This window comes from Arabidopsis thaliana, chromosome 5 (assembly GCF_000001735.4).
Source record: "Arabidopsis thaliana chromosome 5, partial sequence".
NCBI classification, from domain to species: domain Eukaryota; kingdom Viridiplantae; phylum Streptophyta; class Magnoliopsida; order Brassicales; family Brassicaceae; genus Arabidopsis; species Arabidopsis thaliana.
Window position 1 is genome coordinate 26343686 of NC_003076.8, and position 19923 is coordinate 26363608.

Sequence of the window (19923 nt, forward strand, 5' to 3'; positions counted from 1 at the left end):
AGATTCATATCACAAATGTCTAAGATGAACATAGAGATATGTTTGATATAATAAACTTTATATTATAAAAATGTGATGATATCCACCAGTTATGTTAGTGCAGAGTTCAAATAAATACAAACACATTTTCTATGCACTAGTGAAAAAGACAAATTTTATCCTAATAACAAACCAAACACTTGTCTTGCATTACATTAGAAAAGACTTGTGTGGTTTCAATGAATTGTCGACATCTTACAAAAATCTACATGAGCGGTGAGAGAGACTGGACTTGGACATATGTTGCTCTAACTTCTTAGTGTTGATACTTTTTCCAAAGCTTAAAGAAATATAGACATTATTTCATAGCTACAAATATACAGTGATTTTTAAGTATGAGGACAAACCAGAGAGACTTTGATCCCATATGTTTCAAGCAACAGTGGCTTTGCAGCAGACATTAATGACATCATCCAGAGATGGATGATCTCCCGTGCCTTCGTCTTTTCGACCGTACAATAATTTCTTGCCTCTGAACACAAACGTACCTCCCTGAGAAGAAGACAGAACAAATGATCAAACCAAAAATAAAAGCAGATATCTTGTCTTGTGGAGAACTTAACAAGAAAGAACCTGTTGCAACACACTGCTTCTGTCTTCAGGAGTGGCTTCTATGGTGTAATTTTTTGTTGCTTCTCGAATCTCGCTAAATCTTGAGAAGACCTTGGTCTGCAATAATCGAGGTTTTCTCATGTTTCGAGGTGAAAATAGTGTATACAATGAGACGGTAACAATGTTTGAGGTGAGTAGGTTCATACGCTAGCTGGGTTGAAGAAAGTGCGGCCCAAACCGAAGTATAAACCAAGAACATCATATGCCTGCATTTAAGAAGAGCCCTCTCAAAACTTCAATCACCATTTCAACATAAAAGATATCTTAAAAACAAGGTATATGTTTGTTTGTGTTACCTTGCGTTCAGGATCCGCATAAAGACATTCCATGGGAAAAGGTAACTAAAACAAGGAAACAATCTAGACTCAGTATCTTGGTTAAACAATAAAGCTCCCATAATACAAGGACTTCTCTGGGAAGTTGGAACTTGCTATTTTGATTTATGCTGCGCCTGTTGGTATTTCTGATTCTATCCAAAAGTACACTATATAAAGCCATGAAAATGCGCTTGAATGGAGGATGAAATCAAGCTAAATCTTCCCTATATCTCTCACCCTCTTCTCATGTTCGAGTTGCAGATTTTGCAAAGACCAAGCAATTAACAAATCTTACTAAATTGTATCACTAAAGAGCTTGAGAATAATCTCACAAAACTCAACCCAATCTTGGTCTGATTTTTTAATTCACAATGACACCAAACATGCTCAAAACGCCCATTAGTGATACAACTAACTAACGGTTGGTCTTCGTAAACATGCAATGTTAAGGTGAGAAGAGGGAGCTAGACACTCAGAGATATGGAGAAGACTCGGTCTGATCTCATCCTCGACTCATGGCTAGAAACCAGAGTACTACTAAATGCACTTATCATCAGAGAGGAAAACCACTAGAGCATAGCATAACAATCAAAAGCAAGTTCTTCTCTTAAAAAGTTCAACCCAATGAACAAGCAAACATAACGTACATCCAAAGAAAACATATCCATGAGCTCAGTAAGTTGGTATATATATCGAAGAAAATGGAGAAATCTTATACCCGAGTTGCAAGTATACGAGCCTTGTCAGGAGTTCCAACTCCAACAGCTATCAATTTAACACCAGCCGCATCAAATCTCGGTTTAGCCTCTTTCAAAGCAGTAGCAAGTTCCCAACTTTCATATAAAAAAAATAATTCATTATCAAAAACGTTTTACAACAATCCTTGATTTTGCAACAATTCCAAGTGTTTATGAATGAATCAATTTACCAGCAAACGCATCCGAAATGCCTCAAGAGTACAACGGCAGCAATTCCCTGTGTCCAAAAAAAAACACTATTCAAACAATAATATCCCAAAATAATGAAAAGAATTCGTTCTTCATAAGCATCCTAACATACATCTTTCTGATCCCAGAGATCACTGAATTGCACGCGTTGGCCTGAAGCAGTAAAGATAGAGACATCGCCGAGTATCTCACCGATATCTTCTCTGTAATCAGTGAAGGACTCAGTGGCAGCTCTCGCGGAAACCACACGAGGCCTACTAATCGGTGAAACGGAGGAACTGTAACTGGATTTTAATTTGGTGACAGGAACAGAAGCAATCGACGATGAGAAATTCGATGGTAACTGAGACAACATGGGTTTCGAGCACAGAGGAGAAATTGTGGAACAAATAAGCGGCAATGAGCTCGAAGATCGTAGAGAGAGAATCGCCATTGGTGATTCAGAAACCAAAATCATAAACTCAATTTGGCTTATGGAGAAGACGAGAAGAATAAGAACAAGAGCATCTAGAAATTAAACACGTGGCGAATAATGGACCGAGAATGTATCCGGCGTCGTTTTTAGTTTAAAGCCCATATTTATTTTGAAAGCCCAATTCAAATCCAAGTCCATTAAAACAAAATTACGAAAATTGCTTTCGATTTTCTCATCCAAATTGGTTCGTCTTCCCCATAAACTCTCACTCTCTAGGGTTTTAACCGTCGGCGTATCCGCCATGAGAACACTGCGGAGAAATGTTACGGAGAATCGTCTTACCATCTCCCGGCGTAGAACGGAGAAGAAGACCTCACCGAATAAAACAGAAAAGTCAGTCCAGATCCCAGTTGATATCATCATCGAGATACTCCTGAGATTACCGGCAAAATCTATAGCGACATGTCGTTGCGTGTCGAAACTCTGGATCTCCGTAATTTGCCGTCAAGATTTCACAGAGCTGTTCTTGACCCGATCTTTGCATCGACCGCAACTCTTATTCTGCTGCAAAAAAGATGGTAACTTGTTCTTCTTCTCGTCTCCTCAGCTTCAAAATCCATATGAGAACTCGTCCGCCATTTCTCTAAAGAATTTCTCCTTATGCTATAAAATTTCGCGTCCTGTCAATGGCTTGATCTGTTTTAAACGCAAGGAAATGAACGAAACAGTGACAGTGATATGTAATCCCAGCACTGGACATACCTTAAGCTTACCTAAACCAATGAAGACGAGTATTGGGCCGTCAAGATTTTTCGTGTATGAACCGATTCAGAAACAGTTCAAGGTATTGTTGTCATATAAAAGTGATGAGCATCAAGTTCTGACACTAGGAACTGGAGAACTGTCATGGAGAATCATCGAATGTTCCATGCCTCACATTCTTGGAATGTCTGAGATATGCATCAATGGTGTGTTGTATTATCCAGCGATCAATTTGTCTTCAGGGGATTACATTATCGTTTGCTTCGATGTTAGGTCAGAGAAGTTTAGATTTATTACAGTCATGGAAGAGTTCATTAAAGCAGCGCATGATGGAACTCTTATAAACTACAATGGTAAATTAGCTTCACTTGTTTCTGAAAGATATTGCTTTGTTGATGGACGTAGTAAGAGTATTGAGTTGTGGGTTCTACAAGATGCTGAAAAGAAGGAATGGTCGAAGCATACGTACGTATTACCCGCTTGGTGGCAGCATAGGATTGGAACCCTGAATTTACGCTTTGTTGGAGTGACTCGTACAAATGAGATTATGTTGTCGCCGTGCTATCAAACAGTGCCTTTCGACGTCTACTACTTCAATATTGAGAGAAAGACGATGATGAGCGTTGCAATACAAGGAATGGAAGCGTTTCAGGGTCACTTAGTCTTCACATATTTAGACCATGTAGAAAACGTGAAGCTTCTGCATAACATGTTTTAATTAGTACTTTTGTTTCTTAAGATATTTGTAACAGAATTAGTCTGGCTCTTGGTTCCTATCACATGACTATGGGATCTTATGTTATACACTTATTACTGTTCTTTTCTTCTTATTGGATGACTATGACTATTTTCAAATGGATAAAAAATCTACTTTTTATGAGTAAGAAAAATTACAATATCGCAAAATTGCTGGTATCATAAAACTTCTTCAGTCACTAAACTGACAAACAGGGAGATAATAAGTATCAAGCTGCCAATACTTTTGCTTGACACCTTCCCAAACTTCATCCCCAAGACAATCCTTAACCGGCAATGGAATCAACTGAGTGCTAAACCCTAAATTCTCAATCTCCAAAGTCACCAAATTGCAATACACAACATGAAAAAACGCGTTGCTTCCACAAAACCCATTGAAATACGAATAAACACCATCAGGCTTCAACAGCCTCGGAAGATGCTGATGAAACTCTCTTAAATCTTCATAATACTCACCATAAGTATCAAAAAAGATCCCATCAAAAGAATTATCATCAAGCTTATCAAGAACATCTTGCCATCTTCCAAAAACAATCTTCACATTCTCTTTCTCTCCCCAACCAGATTCAATCATACGCTTATAAACTTCAGGATGAGCTTCAATGATCGTGTGTTTAACCGGATTGTATCGTTGAATCGCTGTATCGACAAGTCCCATACCGAAACCAACGTTAAGAATGTGACCACCGTTGAGACAAATAGCTTTAGCGTGAGCTTCCATTAATGGTTTTTCCCAAGCCATCATCACACCTTTGCTTTCACTATCCATTAACTTGTCTTCACTGAAACTAACTCTGTCTTGAAGATATTCTTGATTAGAATATTCGTTCTTTGTTTGGTTTCTTGCGATTGTTCCTAAGATTAGCTCTGATTGGATCCCGGTTTTGAGAAGAAGATCGAAAGTTTCTTGATGTCCTGCTTCCATGGCGAAATCTCCTGCTGAGAGATTTGATGGAGATAATGCGTTCCATGGAGCTCCGGATTCGAGTAACGCCGTTACTATCTCTGCGTTTCCGATTTTAGCGGCGTGCATTAACGGCGTTAAACCGTCGTTATCAAAGTGAGTAACGTCGGCGCCGGAGTAAATTAAAGTTTGAACCTTTTTCAAGTCGCCGGATTTAGCAGCTAAACATAACTGATCTGCTTCTTCCATGGCTGGACAAAATAAAGCAAAACTCGCATTACAAATTGAAAAGCAATAAAAGAAACGCATAAATTGGGATCTATGATAATCAAAGCATAAATGAAAGATTTTTTGGTTTAGGCTCAGACACGCATAAAAACAAGCATCACGAAAGATTACAAGAGTGATTTGGTCTCTCGAGTAAGTTTCAGCATCGAGAAATGTTTTTTGTCATCACCGCCTCTTAAAAATTAAAACTTTCAAATCAATAGATAACAGGAAAATGGTATAAAAGTTGAAGGAATGAAGGGAAGAAGAAAGAAACTAATATTTCAAATTGAAATCAACAAACAATGGAACATGAGATAATAGGAGCAAGAGTCTTTTACCTGAGTTGCAGAGTGGAGACGTATATGAAACGGCTTGGCATTTATACATGTGTCGGTGGATTTAAAATTAGGGTTTATTTGGGCCTTTATGGGCTTACAGTTTATATAAGTTGGTTTTTCTATGGGCCTATATCTAGAAACTTTATTAGTTAACACATTGCCCAATAAAATGTACTCATCTTTTTCCTTTTTGTCTACCACTAGATAAAACCCCAATTTAGTTCTTCCGAAACATCAAATAAAACTTGAAAGATTCCAGAAAAAACTTGTGTGTTTTCGTAAGTTTGGAGTTTGAAATGTAGTTATGTTCTGTCAATTTTTTTATACATAAACTTCGTTTTAACATCTTATTAACAACGCAACCAAGTGAACATAGTCTTGGTCTTATTCTAGTTCTTATTTAAAAGTCCATTGCAAGAAAAATAAGTTACAGGTTATTCATATGATAGGTCAAACCGTCACAGAGATATGTCCACTTATTTATTAGCCTTGTTCTGGTTACGGAAAATTTTACCACTTGTCTTAAGTTGTTTTTATCATCAACAAAACCTAAAATTTATTAATCCAATTGAAATTCTTGAGATGTTCAATTACGAAACTAATTTGATAAAATTACAAGTTGTTCAATTAATCCAGACAATGCTTATTGATAAAGTCTTTTGGAAAACAAAAATAGATGATTGAGAAGAGAGCTCATATTCTATGGGTGTATATGAGTCTATCATGCCCAGTAATAGAGCAGATCAGAATTTTAATCTTGTTTTTTTATAATCATCGCTCTCTTCTCCCATCAAATTTTGGCAAATACAATAACGTAAATCAAGAAGAAAATTAAAACGAACCAAGGAAGAAATTTTTATAATAACTCGATGAAAAAGAGTAAAAGAGGCGTTGCTTTGAATATCTGTGTTGCAGTGTTTAGTGTAGGTTTGTAAGAACATGTGTTTAGCGTCAATATATACCCGACGGTGGTAGTCTAGAGCTAGGGTTTCATTGAACTTTTTATGGGCTTATAATTATTCGACCTGTTACATAAATGGGCCTGTATTATTGGGCCTTTATTAGTTCAGAGTTGTAATATACTGTGGAAGGCTCACTCTACGTTTTATCCTCTAGTCTTTTTCTTGATTCTTCTCCAAAACAATATAATAAACTGGACACTTTGACATGTGACAAAAAAAAAAAAAAAAAAAAAAAAAAAAAACTGGACACTAACACTGTAAATGATTATGGTCGATCACTGATTACGTTTTTCACTTGATTTCCTTTGATATCACTATGATATCACAGCTCTTTCGACCAGTATTGGATTCGAATTTGTAAGTAAAACCTAGTTGAAAGACTAAATCTTTCCTGCTATCAACATTTTTCATGATTTCAAAATAATTAGAACTTTCCAAGTTGCTCGTGACATTACAGTGAATAACAAGAACTTGAACACCCACACAGAAAATGAAACCCCAAGCTGTTCAGTAATGGGCCAAACCCTAAATCAGATAATAGAGTAGAATATAGGCCCAAGTTGTATAGAGTCCACTGATGATTAATCTTGATCTTGACTTCCAAGATACAAATAGAAAACAAAACAATTGAAATTGAAGCATATGAAATGCCGTATGTGTGTAGTAGATAGAACTAAATAATTTCCATGTTTGAAACGAATCTTGCTTGCGGAGCCCTTTTTCCCTCTTTTATTGACCAGACTTTTTGTTTCTTTTTCTGCAGAATGTTATTTTCATTACGATGGACCCTTCTTAATTATCATATCAACCATCTTTTAAAAAGTGAACATGATTGCATAACACTATAAACTGTATATGATGAAATAATACAGACAGAGATGAAAACGTCAAATAGAAACAGTACTTTATCTATCTCCTTTCACAGTATACATATATAATCATAAACTTAATAAACGAAAAAAATAGTGAACAACATAAAAAGTCACATATATTAATTCACTTAACCAGAGAACTGAGAAAAATAAAATATATATTTTGGTTACAATAGAGTGTATAACATCAAAATTCTGCAGTTAACTTCACGAGAGAATAATTGGGTGAATCTCAGTATACGGATACATCCGTCACCAACTTTCTTTTCAACATTAAGATAAAAATTTATTATATGAACAAGATCTATGAATGCAAGTAGCAAAAACGTTAAAAATATAGTTGACTCCATATTGATCAATTAATTTCACCAAAACAGACTGATTAACCAACGAAGAACACTCATTGGATATTTTTTTTTTCTTGTCGACATTAAATAAGTATATACAAAAACTCAATTAGCGAATTTTATAAATAATAATATGCATGTGCGTGTTCGGTATGGTAATGGCTTCATGATGTTCACTTACTCAAACTCAAGATTATATGGCTCACGTTTCTGCAGAAACTTTTATCTCATCTCATCTCTCCTTTTCTCTATAAATACGCCTCTATTTCATAACTTCCTCTTCATCTTTATTGATATTTCTCAATATAATTGATCTCTGTCTCATAGTTATAAAAAGAATTGTATCATAAGTAGTCATATAAAAGAATGGTTAAGTTCACAACTTTCCTCTGCATCATCGCTCTTCTTCTCTGCTCCACGCTAACACACGCATCAGCTCGGCTCAATCCAACATCCGTTTATCCAGAAGAAAACTCCTTCAAGGTATTAACCTCATGCTCATGGTGTATATCATCAGTATATGTGTACATAGGAAACATGATCGAAAAGGCTTTAATCGTTTAAATAACAAGGATGTACAATTTTCCTGAAATTAAAGACTAGTAAATATATATGGTTTCAGCTAAAGATTGTCTGATTACCATAAAAGAAAAAGAATCATTATCGAGATTAACAATTGAGTCACGTGCGTATAATCTTTTCTTATGCGCAGAAACTAGAACAGGGAGAGGTAATCTGTGAAGGTGTTGGAGAAGAAGAATGCTTCTTGATACGAAGAACTTTAGTTGCTCACACTGATTACATCTACACTCAAAACCACAATCCCTAAATGATCAATTAGCTTCTTATTATTGTTGGATACTTGGATTAGTAATCAGTATATATATCCACATATATATATGATGTTTTTCTTATATCCATATATTTAGCTTCTTAATATTGTTGCACTTTGTACTTTCTTAATTATTAACCAAAAGTACTACACATTTATATACTTATCACTTAATCTGAATATACATACGCGTATAAGATTATTCAATTATTGAACTAAGTTTTAATGTCTTCTTGCAGACCACACAAGCTAATTAATCTCCTCTAATTTTTTATTTTTTTTTTTGTCAAACAAACAACCTCTCATCTCATTTTAGTCTTAAATGAAAGAAGCTGACTTTATTTGTTTTGTGTAAATTAAATCCCTCATTTGACAGCATCAGTTTCTCATCATACCACACACGCGTTAAAGATAATAAAAACATACACCTATCAAATAATGACACACCCACATCTATAAATGTATATAGAGACATATATGCTTCGCGATTTATGTGTGGATGTTAAAAGTATAACTACAAACTTCTCAATAACTTCCTCGTTCAATAACATACACACAAATAGTTTACCATGAAATACTACTCAACATCAATAAAGAATTAGTATGAATAATAAAAATTTACATCATTCATACGCATTATACTTGTCTTACCAATTTATCCAATAATAATTTCAAATTAATAACAAAATTAGGAGAAACCTAACTATTGCCATAGAGTTTTGGAAATGGTCAAAATCAGATCACAAGATTTAAATGGAGAAAAATAAAAAGACGGTGAGAGAGAAGTCGGTGACAACTATTATTTATGGTCCGTTTCTCTTTTCTTTTTCCTCGTGTGCAAGGCCGTTGACAAAAAGAAGAAAGGCTTTTTGATGGGACAAAATGTTACTTTGGGCCAAGCCCATATAATAGTTTACTCTGTTCTGGAAAACCCTTACTTATAAGGTCTAAAATTCGTCGTGCCCGGAAGAAGAGCTAGAGCGACGGCGACCGGAGATTGAGATTGATCGGCAGAGATAGTTATTAATCTTGCAAAATGTTTCGAAGGAACAGGTTTCTGTCTTTGCCAATGGTGATCGGTGCAGTTGTGTAAGTAGTCGTTTTATCTTAATTAGGCCCAAAGTCTGAATCTTGAATACTACGATTATGGTTTCCCCAAGATCTGGTAGATTCTTTTTCTTATTGGATGATATTGAAATAGAAAATGGTAGATTACTCTGTATCCAACTTGATTTTAAACAGTGTAGATTTTTTGAGGATTGGAATTGAATTTTTCTGAAAAGTAAGTAGAAAAAGATCATTACTTTAGCACAAATGGTATAATCTCCTGAAATTTGTCAAATGTCTGATTCATTCGTTAGTAGAGTGAAGCAATCTGAATAGGTTTGTTTTGGTTGCAGGATTGGTGTGGTTTCAGGGAAAGCTATTTTCGGGCCTCCGCTTGATCAGTACTGGAAAGAGAAGCTCGAACGAGAAGAAGCTGTTGTTGCCAAGGAAGAAGTCATTGAAAAGAGCTCAGATTCATCGTCAACCTAAACATGTTTGTACTATTTTATGAGCAGAGTGATGTAAATCATACCGTGATTTAATTACGGATTACAACGAAGAGCTTGGACAAAATGTTTGCACGGAAGCATTGTTAATTTATTGTACAAGGTGTGATACTTACAGAAAGGCAAAACAGTGTAACAAATGTAGTAAGTGCCTTGCATTTCACGGTTTTGCAAATTGTTGGAGAATAATAATCCCTAAGCAGCACTCTTCTTATTCTCACTTCATCTTCCTCGGAGCAAAGTCAAAAACAAATTTGAATTTTGATAAATCCCAACTTCATTGAAGTGTTGAGCAGATTTTGATGCCACTTTGGTGACTTATGATATTTCATTTCAAGTATCACTGCGACTTAGGATAGTATCTTGTTGTTAGGATATTTCATTTAGAGTTTGTCAAAAAAAAAAAAAAAATGGGATTAAGAGCTGGTCTTGTTGGCTTAGAAAACTCATCATCATCACCATGAGAGGCTGTGAAGTTAAGATCTCTTCCATGCCAGTAGTGGGCCTCTATTGTGTGTGGTCGGTCCACATTAAAATATTGTTATACATCAAATGTAATATTATTGGGTTCCTACAAATTACTGTTCTTGCTGAAATTTCAAAAAACGAGTGTGAAAATACTACTTATGTTTTGTCAACAAAAATTCACCTGAAATGGAAGTAAGACACGTGGACAGCTCGATTCTTGCGATTCGGAAGAGGCGAGCCTTCGCGTCTCTCTAGAGTCCACCCATATTGCCACGTGGCTTTAAACCGTTACATGTGGCAAATCTCGTGTTGGTCGCTAATACACCTCATCATCATCATCTTCCAAAATTTACAAAGTCTTTTTTTGGGGTTAAAGTACAATTCTTTTTTCTTTTCCCTTATATATTTTTTTCTTTTTCTAATAATTATTTTGGTAATGTAGTTCCATGATCCTAAGGGTGGACTTCTATATTTTACATTTCCTATTAATACCACAAAGAACTGGAAACAACCATATATAGGAAAATACTCCTTTTTTTATTAATTTTTCTTAATTTTGATTAATTATATCTCTTTTATCATAAAATCTCATAACATTTAATAGTTATAAGGTAAGTGTGTCAGAGATTAAAAGATTTTCCCAAATACTGTAGTAAAGATTTGTATTAAAAGATGGGAAAACAAAATATGAGATACAGTTGACCCAAAAAAAAAAAAAAAGACAATGAATCATACGTGTATATGTCATGTGTATCAGTGTATGTATAAGTATTAATTATTTTCTGCGTAGATATGATAAGTACTTGATAGATAGATACGATTTCGCATCAGTTTCGGCTTCTCTTTTTCTCGTCCACCAACATAACTATTTCTCCTCTTTTCTAGCAAAAGTAAAAAATAAAAATTTACAATATTTTTCTTGCATAGAATCTCTCTCTCCATTTTTAGGATTCTTCTTCTTCTTCCATTAGTCTCTATTGAATCAGAATCTCAACTCTCAGGTAAATCTCTTTTCGTCTTCTTTTTTCCTTTTTCGTCTTGAAATTCTTGAGAAAACTACAAACTCTCTCTCTGGTTTTTTCAAGACGATTCGGATTTGGATTCAGATTCTCATCTATGGTAATCGTGTGGTCAAAGACCGAACTGAATCTTTATTGCTTTTTAATTGCTCTATTCATAATCAAAGTGTTTTTTTTCTTTTCCCAATGCGACTTCTTGATTCTATACGAACAACTATTCTTCCAAGTTGAGAGTAATATTAATCTAACATAAACAACCATAGTTCTCTTGAATTTTGAACTACGAATTTTGGTTTTAAAAAACAGCTGAGAATTTGAATATCTTGAGCAATCTGCATCTGATTTTGATTTCTGACATCCTGATTAAAAGTGGTTTCAGATTTGATTCTGAACCGAAGAAATAGGCGGCTTCTTATTTATCGTTAAGTTTAATATTAAACGTTGTATTGCTCTTTAAGTATCTTTAAAACCTCGTTTACTTCGTGTTATTATTCAATTTTGTTATAACAAACAAATTTTGATACGTTGCTCTCTTCTTCTTTGACTAAAAAAACACATGTTGGTACGTAGGTTGGATTTTGAGAGCTAATTAAATAGTTAAGATGATGGAAATAGCTTATCAGCCTCGGATTGATTCCGAGATTGAATCACTCGTCGAGAGAATCAATCCTCCAAGGTTAGTACCTTATTAATATTTTTATCATTATGTTGGATATTTTTTTTTTAATAAAGTAGTATTATTCTTGATATTACTGGTTTTGTGCGCTAATTAGGGTTTGTGTAGACAACGACTCTGACCCAGAGTGCACACTTATTAAGGTTATAAAAAGCTCTTGATAATATGCTTTTTAATTATAAGTTCATAGATAATGACTAATTAGCCTTAATTAAACATGTGGTTGATATATGTAGGTAGATAGCGCGAACAAGTACGGGATATTACTGGACATGGTTCAAGTGTTAGCCGATCTTGATCTCGTTATCTCCAAATGTTACATCTCATCTGATGGCGAATGGTTCATGGATGGTAAGTCGTCATCGTCATCATCATTCACATGTCATCATGGTGGACCATATATCACATGACACCTGAAATTTCTCTTTGTTAGTGTTTCACGTGACAGACCAACTCGGGAATAAGCTCACCGACCGAAGCCTTATTCTCTACATTCAACAGGTGTGAGATTAAAATCATTAGTACAATAATCACCTAATCATTTTTAAGGAAAATAGTATAAAATTACCAAGTAACCGAAAAAATCATTAACTAAGATGACCAACTCTTATAATGTGACAGCTTCGTTTATTTATGTTTCTTTTTGGGTACTTTTGGACGTATCTAATTAGCTTCTTGAGTTTACTTGTGAAATTAATACATTTCATTTTTAATGATTTTTGGTTTTTACAAATTCAGGCAATATGTTCTAGTAGAACGGGAGGTATAACAAAGGAGATGCAGAGTAATCTAAAACGGGAGGTGCAACAGCGCCACGTGTCAACAGAACACACGGCCTTTGAGATAACCGGAATCAATAGACCGGGTCTACTATCCGAAATATCTGCCGTACTTTCCGACATTGGATGTCACGTGACGGCTGCTGTTGCATGGACCCACCACGAGCGAGCGGCTATGGTGATTTATCTAGAAGACGGGTTTAACGGTGGGCCCATTATCGACCCAATAAGAAAGGCCCAAGTAAAGGATCATCTGGATACAGTCATGGAGGCCCATCACATAGTTGGCGATGTGTCTCATGTCGTCGTGAGGGTCGTCGAGGCTAAAGGAGTTCCGGTCGGGTGGGCTCACACTGAGCGACGACTTCACGAGCTAATGTACGGAGAAGGAGATTACGAGAATTGCTTCGACTGCGATTGTTTCGGAGACAGGTGCGCTTGAATTTATACGAATTAATCATCAATGGCAAAATAAAAATGTTGTTTAGCTTCGTTCGATACATGTGACAGGTGCGATGCTTTGTGGAGAGGAAGATGCGAGAGGATACACGTGACAATCGAAGCATGTAATGGCTATTCAATGGTGAATGTTAAGTGTAGAGACAGACCAAAACTACTTTTCGACACGGTGTGTGCTTTGAAAGAGTTACAATTCGTTGTGTTTCACGCCGTCGCCGGAGCTAAAGGCTCCACTGCAGAGCAAGAATATTTCATAAGAAAGAAGAACGGGGGCACGTTAGAAACGGAAGGGCAAAGAGAGAGACTAAGGCATTGTTTGGTTGCTGCGATTTCGAGACGTGCTTCACAAGGATTGAAACTCGAGATTCGGACAGAGAACAAGATGGGTTTGTTGTCGGATGTGACTAGAGTTGTGAGAGAAAACGGTTTATCGATAACGAGAGCTGAGATGTGCACGCAAGGTGAGATTGCGGTTGGCTCGTTTTATGTTACGGATGTGAATGGTGGTGAGACGGGTCCTAGTGAGGTTGAAGCGGTTGTACGAGAATTGGGAGGAGCGGTTGTGTCAGCGGTTAAAGGGGTTGGAATGATGCCGAGGAGGATTGGTTCGACGAGTGATAGTGTGGAGCAGGACAAAGCTAAGTCGTCTATTGGGAGAATGTTTTGGTCTAAATTAGAGAGGTTGTCAACGTCTATAAGATCGTTGTGAAGTGTTTGATTAGTGGTTTTTGCCTCTCTGGTTCTCGTGATTATCGATCGTTGTATATATAGATGAACTAGGACTATTTGCAGATTCAATTGAAATTCGTATAATTATTGGTTTTAGATGTGATCTAATGAGATAAGATTCTATCAATCAAAACCGTTACTTATCGTCTTAATTTGTTCGAATGAATCTTAATCTCACAAACCAAACATTATACCGTCTTAATTGAACTGGAATTTGTTCGGTTTTTACAAATATGAGAGACCAAACATTATATACCGTTTTATTCAAGTTGTGAGAGATTGTAAATTGTAGACCCAATTTCGGTTTGGTTTAGCTATTGAATTTGACAGCTGGCATGGATAAAGAACAATTACTTTACAGTAATTAACAAGTCAATAAAAGGGCATTACGGGAAATTTAAATATTGAAATGAAAATAGAGAGATCTTTATAAACCCTAATGTGACGGTAAACAGTAATACATTAGAACACTCTCGAATTCGAAGAAAATACGTAGCAAAACCCTTATTTTTGAATTTCAGACGAATTCCGATTTCTTAATCAAAAATCCGATAAGAGCTTTGGATTTGGCGGCGAATAAGAAAACATGGCGAATTTGGATATGGAGCAACATTCATCCGAAAACGAAGAGATTAAGAAGAAGAAGCATAAGAAAAGAGCGAGAGACGAAGCTAAGAAACTAAAGCAGCCAGCAATGGAAGAAGAACCCGATCATGAAGATGGTGATGCCAAAGAGAACAATGCGTTAATTGACGAAGAACCGAAGAAGAAGAAGAAGAAGAAAAATAAGAAGCGTGGAGATACTGATGATGGAGAGGACGAAGCGGTAGCAGAAGAAGAGCCGAAGAAGAAGAAGAAGAAAAATAAAAAGCTACAGCAGCGTGGAGATACTAATGACGAAGAGGACGAAGTGATAGCAGAAGAAGAAGAGCCGAAGAAGAAGAAGAAGAAACAGAGGAAGGACACGGAAGCGAAGTCTGAAGAAGAAGAAGTAGAAGATAAGGAAGAAGAAAAAAAATTGGAAGAAACTAGCATAATGACTAATAAAACGTTTGAGTCATTGTCATTATCTGATAACACTTATAAATCTATCAAGGAGATGGGTTTTGCACGCATGACTCAGGTAATGTTTTTGGAATTGAAGCTTTATGTTTTTGTATAGCAAAGATTCAACCTTTTACAGTTTGGAATTTGGTTGGATTTCAACACTTTTGCAGATACAAGCTAAAGCAATTCCACCATTGATGATGGGAGAAGATGTACTTGGAGCTGCCAGGACCGGTTCTGGTAAAACCTTAGCTTTTCTTATTCCTGCTGTTGAGCTTCTTTACCGTGTTAAGTTTACTCCTCGCAATGGAACTGGTGTTCTTGTTATTTGCCCAACAAGAGAGCTTGCTATTCAGGTTCTAATTCTCTCACAATTTTCTATATAGTCTGTAGAATATGCTAAAAGTGATACTTACTATACATCATTAATGTTTCAGTCTTATGGAGTGGCAAAAGAACTTCTTAAGTATCATTCACAGACTGTGGGAAAAGTTATTGGCGGTGAGAAAAGAAAGACAGAAGCTGAGATTCTTGCGAAAGGTGTTAATTTATTAGTAGCTACCCCTGGAAGACTTCTCGACCACCTTGAAAATACTAATGGTTTTATTTTCAAGAACTTAAAGGTAAACACAAATTTCTGATTTCAGTTTTGGGTATACTGGTATTGATTTAATGCAACATTTTTTATTCGTTAATTTGCAGTTTCTTGTAATGGATGAGGCTGATAGGATATTGGAACAGAACTTTGAAGAAGACCTCAAGAAGATTTTGAACCTTCTACCAAAGGTATTCTCGTGGCTTGCATAGTGAAGTCACCTCAACATTCTGAATCATAGAGATGTAAATTTCGTTTCATGTCAATGTGTTGTTGATAATGGTAAACCGTCTTTTTGTATTGCTGCAGACTAGACAGACGTCACTATTTTCAGCCACACAGAGCGCAAAGGTCTGCTTACCAATCAGTATAGTTTTCACTTAATTCTTTATTAGTGTCAGTTTATTAAAATTACTGGAACTTGATTAAACCATCAGGTTGAGGATCTTGCTCGGGTGTCACTTACCTCACCTGTTTATATTGATGTGGATGAAGGACGAAAAGAGGTAGCTATTAACACAATTTCTATTATCTTTTCTCGCAATTTACTTTGTGACCAAAACAGGCCTTTTTCAATTATAAGAAAACTGGAAAGTGCAGGTTACAAATGAAGGCTTGGAGCAAGGTTATTGCGTTGTGCCAAGTGCGATGCGGTTACTTTTTTTACTTACCTTCTTGAAGAGATTCCAAGGGAAAAAGAAAATTATGGTGTTTTTCTCTACATGCAAGTCGACAAAGTTCCACGCCGAGCTCTTTCGATATATCAAATTCGATTGCCTTGAAATCCGTGGAGGGATAGACCAGAACAAAAGAACTCCAACATTTTTGCAATTCATAAAGGCGGAAACCGGTATTTTGTTGTGTACTAATGTCGCTGCCCGAGGTCTTGATTTTCCTCATGTGGTATGCTTTCTTAACAACTTTAATGTTTTAATAATCTGGATTGGTTGGTCTTTAATCAAATTATTGTCTGCTTGTTTAGGACTGGATTGTGCAGTATGATCCTCCTGATAACCCAACGGTATGTTGCTTATAATTTAGGGTTTTTATGCAAACACGCGGAAGAATAAGGGATAAGAAATCACTCAAATTCTTGAATGTTACTTTTGATTTAGGATTATATTCATCGAGTTGGTAGAACAGCTCGTGGTGAAGGAGCAAAAGGAAAGGCTCTGCTTGTCCTAACTCCACAGGAGTTGAAGTTTATACAGTATCTCAAGGTAAATTATTTTCATTCAATAAAAACTTTGATAATTTTTCAAATTATAGAAATTTTGATAAAAGAATCTGTTTCCAACTGTATAATTTGCAGGCGGCGAAAATTCCTGTTGAGGAACATGAATTTGAAGAAAAGAAATTGCTCGATGTGAAACCTTTTGTGGTAAAACATTCTTGCTCTTTCAAATAAGTTTTACTACACTGAAGAAACAAAAGTTGAGAGATTTATTTAAAATGTTATTGCAGGAGAATTTGATATCTGAAAACTATGCATTGAAGGAGTCAGCAAAAGAAGCATACAAGACATACATTTCAGGATATGATTCTCACTCTATGAAAGATGTCTTTAATGTTCACCAACTCAATCTCACGGTAACCAAATCTGCAGCATACATATAACAATACGAAACGTCATGAAATCAGGAATACAATTTGTTTTTGTTTTCTGCAATTTAAACGTTAACCGAAGGTCTTTGTTTATGTGCAGGAGGTTGCGACTTCGTTTGGTTTCTCAGATCCTCCCAAAGTTGCTCTGAAGATAGATCGAGGAGGGTACAGAAGTAAGAGAGAACCGGTTAATAAGTTTAAGAGAGGTCGTGGTGGTGGTAGACCCGGCGGTAAAAGCAAGTTCGAGAGGTACTAAAAATACAGTTGCACAAACAACGTCATACTTAGTAGTATGGCACATGCCTTTTAACGAATGTTGTATCTTATTTTTGGATTCATTTACGATTGTGTTGTCTTAAGCTGTTTCCAGAGATATCAGACGAGATACCAGTTTTGTCCCCGTTACTTAGAAATATTGATCATTTTGTTTTGCGAATAAACTTGGTCTTATATATAAACATTGCAGTTTTTTTTACTACGGCTATATAGGTTTTGATAAAATGGAATATAAAAATTATTCACAACAAATTTCGGTAGCATCAGATATTTGCAAGACGTAGATTTAAATGTTATATATTGCCAAAAGAAACATTGGAGATCACATCACACTGCATCAACATCAAGCCAGTCGTTTGATTTTTTCTTCTCTTTTACCTCTTTTAGCTGAACCCAATCTGGTGATTTTTTGTCTGAAGAATCAGAACCAGAGTTAGTAAGGTTCTTGTAACTCACTTTCACGTCTCCTTCGTTATCGTCTTCTTCTTCTAGATCACTGAATGATACATCTTCTTCGTCTTCACCAAAAGGATGATTTGTGGTTGATCTTCCTCCAATGGCGCTAACTGATGAAGTCTCTTCATCATTCAACCAATCATCTGCATCGTCGTCGTCTTCATCATCCACTTGCACATTAATAAATCTAGATGAAGAAGCAGTGGATGTGCTTCTTTCTTCAATGACAGATTTGTCAACAATTTGTATCTCTTTGCTCTCAATAGGGTGCTTGTCTGTTTCAACGTCAGATGACTCGACTGGATTTACGATTTTAACAGCTGCTGTTTCTGGTGAAGGAGGCACAGTAAGAGGTTCCACAATGACAGTATTAGCTTCAGAACTCCCTGCTTCTACAGGTAATTTGCTTCGTTTCTGTAGTTCCTGAGATAACATTGATCTTGCTTCGAGTACCTTCATAAGCAAAGGCAAAAAAAATTAGTGACAGGAACAATAAATGATCTAACTTTATCGCAGGAAACCTGAAGTAGCACCACCTAGAAGCTTACAAATCTAGCAAACCTGATTGACATGCTACAACTCTTCACTTATGAGGATCACTGTTTTGGATTACCATATAACTTTCTAGAAGAGTATGATTAGCATCAGGCATAGGGTTACAACTATATACAATGTGAAAGGCATAAACTTGAAAACAAGGAAATAGGTAGACATTTGTAAGCAATGGAGTTGAGAATCCAAACTTACCTGAGGAGTGGAGAGAAGCAAGGCATGGTCTTTACTGAGTTTAGGATGCACAAGAACAAAGTAAATCCTCCAGAAGCAATTCTCAGTCATATATTCAGGGCAAAGCTCAATCCTCAAAGAAGCCAAGCTCGGTGCTAGCCTTTCTACAGCTAAAGCGTGCTCGTATTGAGCATCGGCCAATTCAAAGTCTGAAAATTGATTTAAAAACAGACAATTGAGAATAACTGAAACACCCAATACCCCAATCATGAAAGCATATAAACTGAAAACAAAATCAAACTTGAACTTCACTATTCACAGAAACAATTTCAGATATATAAGGAAAGATCTGAAACTAAAACTTACCATCAAAGCTATCGTCGTCATCAGGTAAAGGAAAATCCAACCAAGTCTCAGGATGCATCGCAAGATCCTTCACAAACGCAACTAATTCCTCTGTAACTCCGATTACGTCGTAATCTTTCGGATCCACATCTTCTGAACTCAATTGTAAGAAATTCGAAGCGATCTTTGTGAACTCAGACACAGGTAAGTTCCCAGATAGTTTCGAAATCCCAGTCCTGAATCTCCCACCAATCTCAGCGAAATCGTTCTTAATCCCAGCGATTAGATCCTCATCTTCCTCCGGATGATCGGGAGTTTGATTTCTCTCCTGAAGATCCGGAGATGAAGAAGGTTGCGAGAGGAACGAAGCTACACCCCAAAATTGGGTTCTCAAGGTCTTGGTAAGTTCGCTAATGTCTTCCTTAACGCCTCGTGGAGACTGTGAATCCGATACAGATTCCGACGGCTGTTGATTCAGATGCTTATCATCATCTTCATCTTCCTCATCGAGCTTGAGTGAGTTCGCTATGGATCTAGCTAACCAAGCCATATCTGAATCTCTCTCTCACACACACATACACACAAGTTGCGATCGTGATCTTTTTGTTACAGCAGAAGCAAATCAAACTTGAGAGATAGATAATGAAATCTCCGTCTAAATCAATATCTAATTTAAATATTGTAATCTTTATCTTACTTAATAGCTTAATCCAATTTAGAGCCAAAGACGACATTTTGTATTGACTGTCAAAATATTACTGGACCTGGATAATAGCCCATATAGTTCAACTAAGGCCCATCTTAAGATAGCTCCTAT

The 19923-nt window shown here is 36.2% G+C and overlaps 8 protein-coding genes, 1 long non-coding RNA gene and 2 other non-coding genes across 17 annotated transcripts; 5 read left to right on the forward strand and 6 right to left on the reverse strand.

The window, feature by feature from the left end:
• Positions 1 to 42: 42 nt before the first annotated feature.
• AT5G65840 (Thioredoxin superfamily protein) lies at positions 43 to 2438 on the reverse strand. Its single transcript, NM_125981.4, has 7 exons — positions 2028 to 2438; positions 1897 to 1943; positions 1687 to 1801; positions 948 to 992; positions 798 to 857; positions 613 to 708; positions 43 to 531 (listed from the first exon to the last, which is right to left on the reverse strand). Exons 1-7 carry the CDS (start codon positions 2370 to 2372, stop codon positions 412 to 414), a joined length of 828 nt encoding a protein of 275 aa, NP_201385.2. The 5' UTR covers positions 2373 to 2438; the 3' UTR covers positions 43 to 411.
• Positions 2439 to 2580: 142 nt separating this feature from the next.
• AT5G65850 (F-box and associated interaction domains-containing protein) lies at positions 2581 to 3925 on the forward strand. The gene has a single exon (NM_125982.2): positions 2629 to 3925. It carries the CDS (start codon positions 2632 to 2634, stop codon positions 3808 to 3810), a length of 1179 nt encoding a protein of 392 aa, NP_201386.1. The 5' UTR covers positions 2629 to 2631; the 3' UTR covers positions 3811 to 3925.
• On the reverse strand, positions 3908 to 5371 carry AT5G65860 (ankyrin repeat family protein; the record flags this gene model as incomplete). 3 transcript variants are annotated; one of them, NM_001037077.1, is made up of 2 exons in its annotated part: positions 5361 to 5371; positions 3949 to 5003 (listed from the first exon to the last, which is right to left on the reverse strand). In NM_001037077.1, exon 2 carries the CDS (start codon positions 4999 to 5001, stop codon positions 4021 to 4023), a length of 981 nt encoding a protein of 326 aa, NP_001032154.1. In that variant the 5' UTR covers positions 5002 to 5003; positions 5361 to 5371. The 3 variants fall into 3 exon arrangements, with proteins under 3 accessions (NP_201387.2, NP_001032154.1, NP_001329967.1); NM_001345723.1 differs by having other exon boundaries at positions 4021 to 5003; positions 5152 to 5365; NM_125983.2 differs by lacking the exon at positions 5361 to 5371 and having other exon boundaries at positions 3908 to 5359.
• Positions 5110 to 5214, reverse strand: AT5G09495. Its single transcript, NR_143215.1, has one exon. It is a non-coding gene; the product is annotated as an other RNA (small nucleolar RNA).
• A 660-nt stretch (positions 5372 to 6031) lies between the features above and the next one.
• AT5G09505 lies at positions 6032 to 6342 on the reverse strand. Its single transcript, NR_143216.1, has one exon. It is a non-coding gene; the product is annotated as an other RNA (long non-coding RNA).
• AT5G09515 lies at positions 6051 to 6101 on the reverse strand. Its single transcript, NR_143217.1, has one exon. It is a non-coding gene; the product is annotated as an other RNA (small nucleolar RNA).
• A 1345-nt stretch (positions 6343 to 7687) lies between the features above and the next one.
• On the forward strand, positions 7688 to 9018 carry PSK5 (phytosulfokine 5 precursor). The gene is made up of 2 exons (NM_125984.4): positions 7688 to 8024; positions 8254 to 9018. Exons 1-2 carry the CDS (start codon positions 7908 to 7910, stop codon positions 8368 to 8370), a joined length of 234 nt encoding a protein of 77 aa, NP_201388.1. The 5' UTR covers positions 7688 to 7907; the 3' UTR covers positions 8371 to 9018.
• Positions 9019 to 9087: 69 nt separating this feature from the next.
• AT5G65880 (uncharacterized protein) lies at positions 9088 to 10197 on the forward strand. The gene is made up of 2 exons (NM_125985.4): positions 9088 to 9462; positions 9774 to 10197. The coding sequence occupies exons 1-2, from the start codon at positions 9410 to 9412 to the stop codon at positions 9907 to 9909; spliced, it is 189 nt and encodes a 62-aa protein (NP_201389.1). The 5' UTR covers positions 9088 to 9409; the 3' UTR covers positions 9910 to 10197.
• A 970-nt stretch (positions 10198 to 11167) lies between these two features.
• ACR1 (ACT domain repeat 1) lies at positions 11168 to 14220 on the forward strand. 5 transcript variants are annotated; one of them, NM_001345724.1, is made up of 7 exons: positions 11168 to 11513; positions 11984 to 12089; positions 12187 to 12232; positions 12326 to 12440; positions 12523 to 12590; positions 12828 to 13300; positions 13379 to 14220. In NM_001345724.1, the coding sequence occupies exons 2-7, from the start codon at positions 12016 to 12018 to the stop codon at positions 14034 to 14036; spliced, it is 1434 nt and encodes a 477-aa protein (NP_001330475.1). In that variant the 5' UTR covers positions 11168 to 11513; positions 11984 to 12015; the 3' UTR covers positions 14037 to 14220. The 5 variants fall into 5 exon arrangements, with proteins under 5 accessions (NP_001330475.1, NP_001078803.1, NP_201390.1 ...); NM_125986.3 differs by having other exon boundaries at positions 11189 to 11395; positions 13379 to 14190; NM_001085334.1 differs by lacking the exon at positions 12187 to 12232 and having other exon boundaries at positions 11168 to 11395; positions 13379 to 14181.
• A 255-nt stretch (positions 14221 to 14475) lies between these two features.
• Positions 14476 to 17758, forward strand: AT5G65900 (DEA(D/H)-box RNA helicase family protein). Its single transcript, NM_125987.3, has 12 exons — positions 14476 to 15179; positions 15274 to 15459; positions 15541 to 15726; positions 15806 to 15889; positions 16008 to 16049; positions 16136 to 16204; positions 16299 to 16601; positions 16681 to 16719; positions 16814 to 16918; positions 17011 to 17079; positions 17163 to 17288; positions 17404 to 17758. The coding sequence occupies exons 1-12, from the start codon at positions 14643 to 14645 to the stop codon at positions 17557 to 17559; spliced, it is 1902 nt and encodes a 633-aa protein (NP_201391.1). The 5' UTR covers positions 14476 to 14642; the 3' UTR covers positions 17560 to 17758.
• On the reverse strand, positions 17735 to 19803 carry AT5G65910 (BSD domain-containing protein). Its single transcript, NM_125988.2, has 3 exons — positions 19128 to 19803; positions 18783 to 18970; positions 17735 to 18488 (listed from the first exon to the last, which is right to left on the reverse strand). The coding sequence occupies exons 1-3, from the start codon at positions 19654 to 19656 to the stop codon at positions 17907 to 17909; spliced, it is 1299 nt and encodes a 432-aa protein (NP_569021.1). The 5' UTR covers positions 19657 to 19803; the 3' UTR covers positions 17735 to 17906.
• Positions 19804 to 19923: the final 120 nt, after the last annotated feature.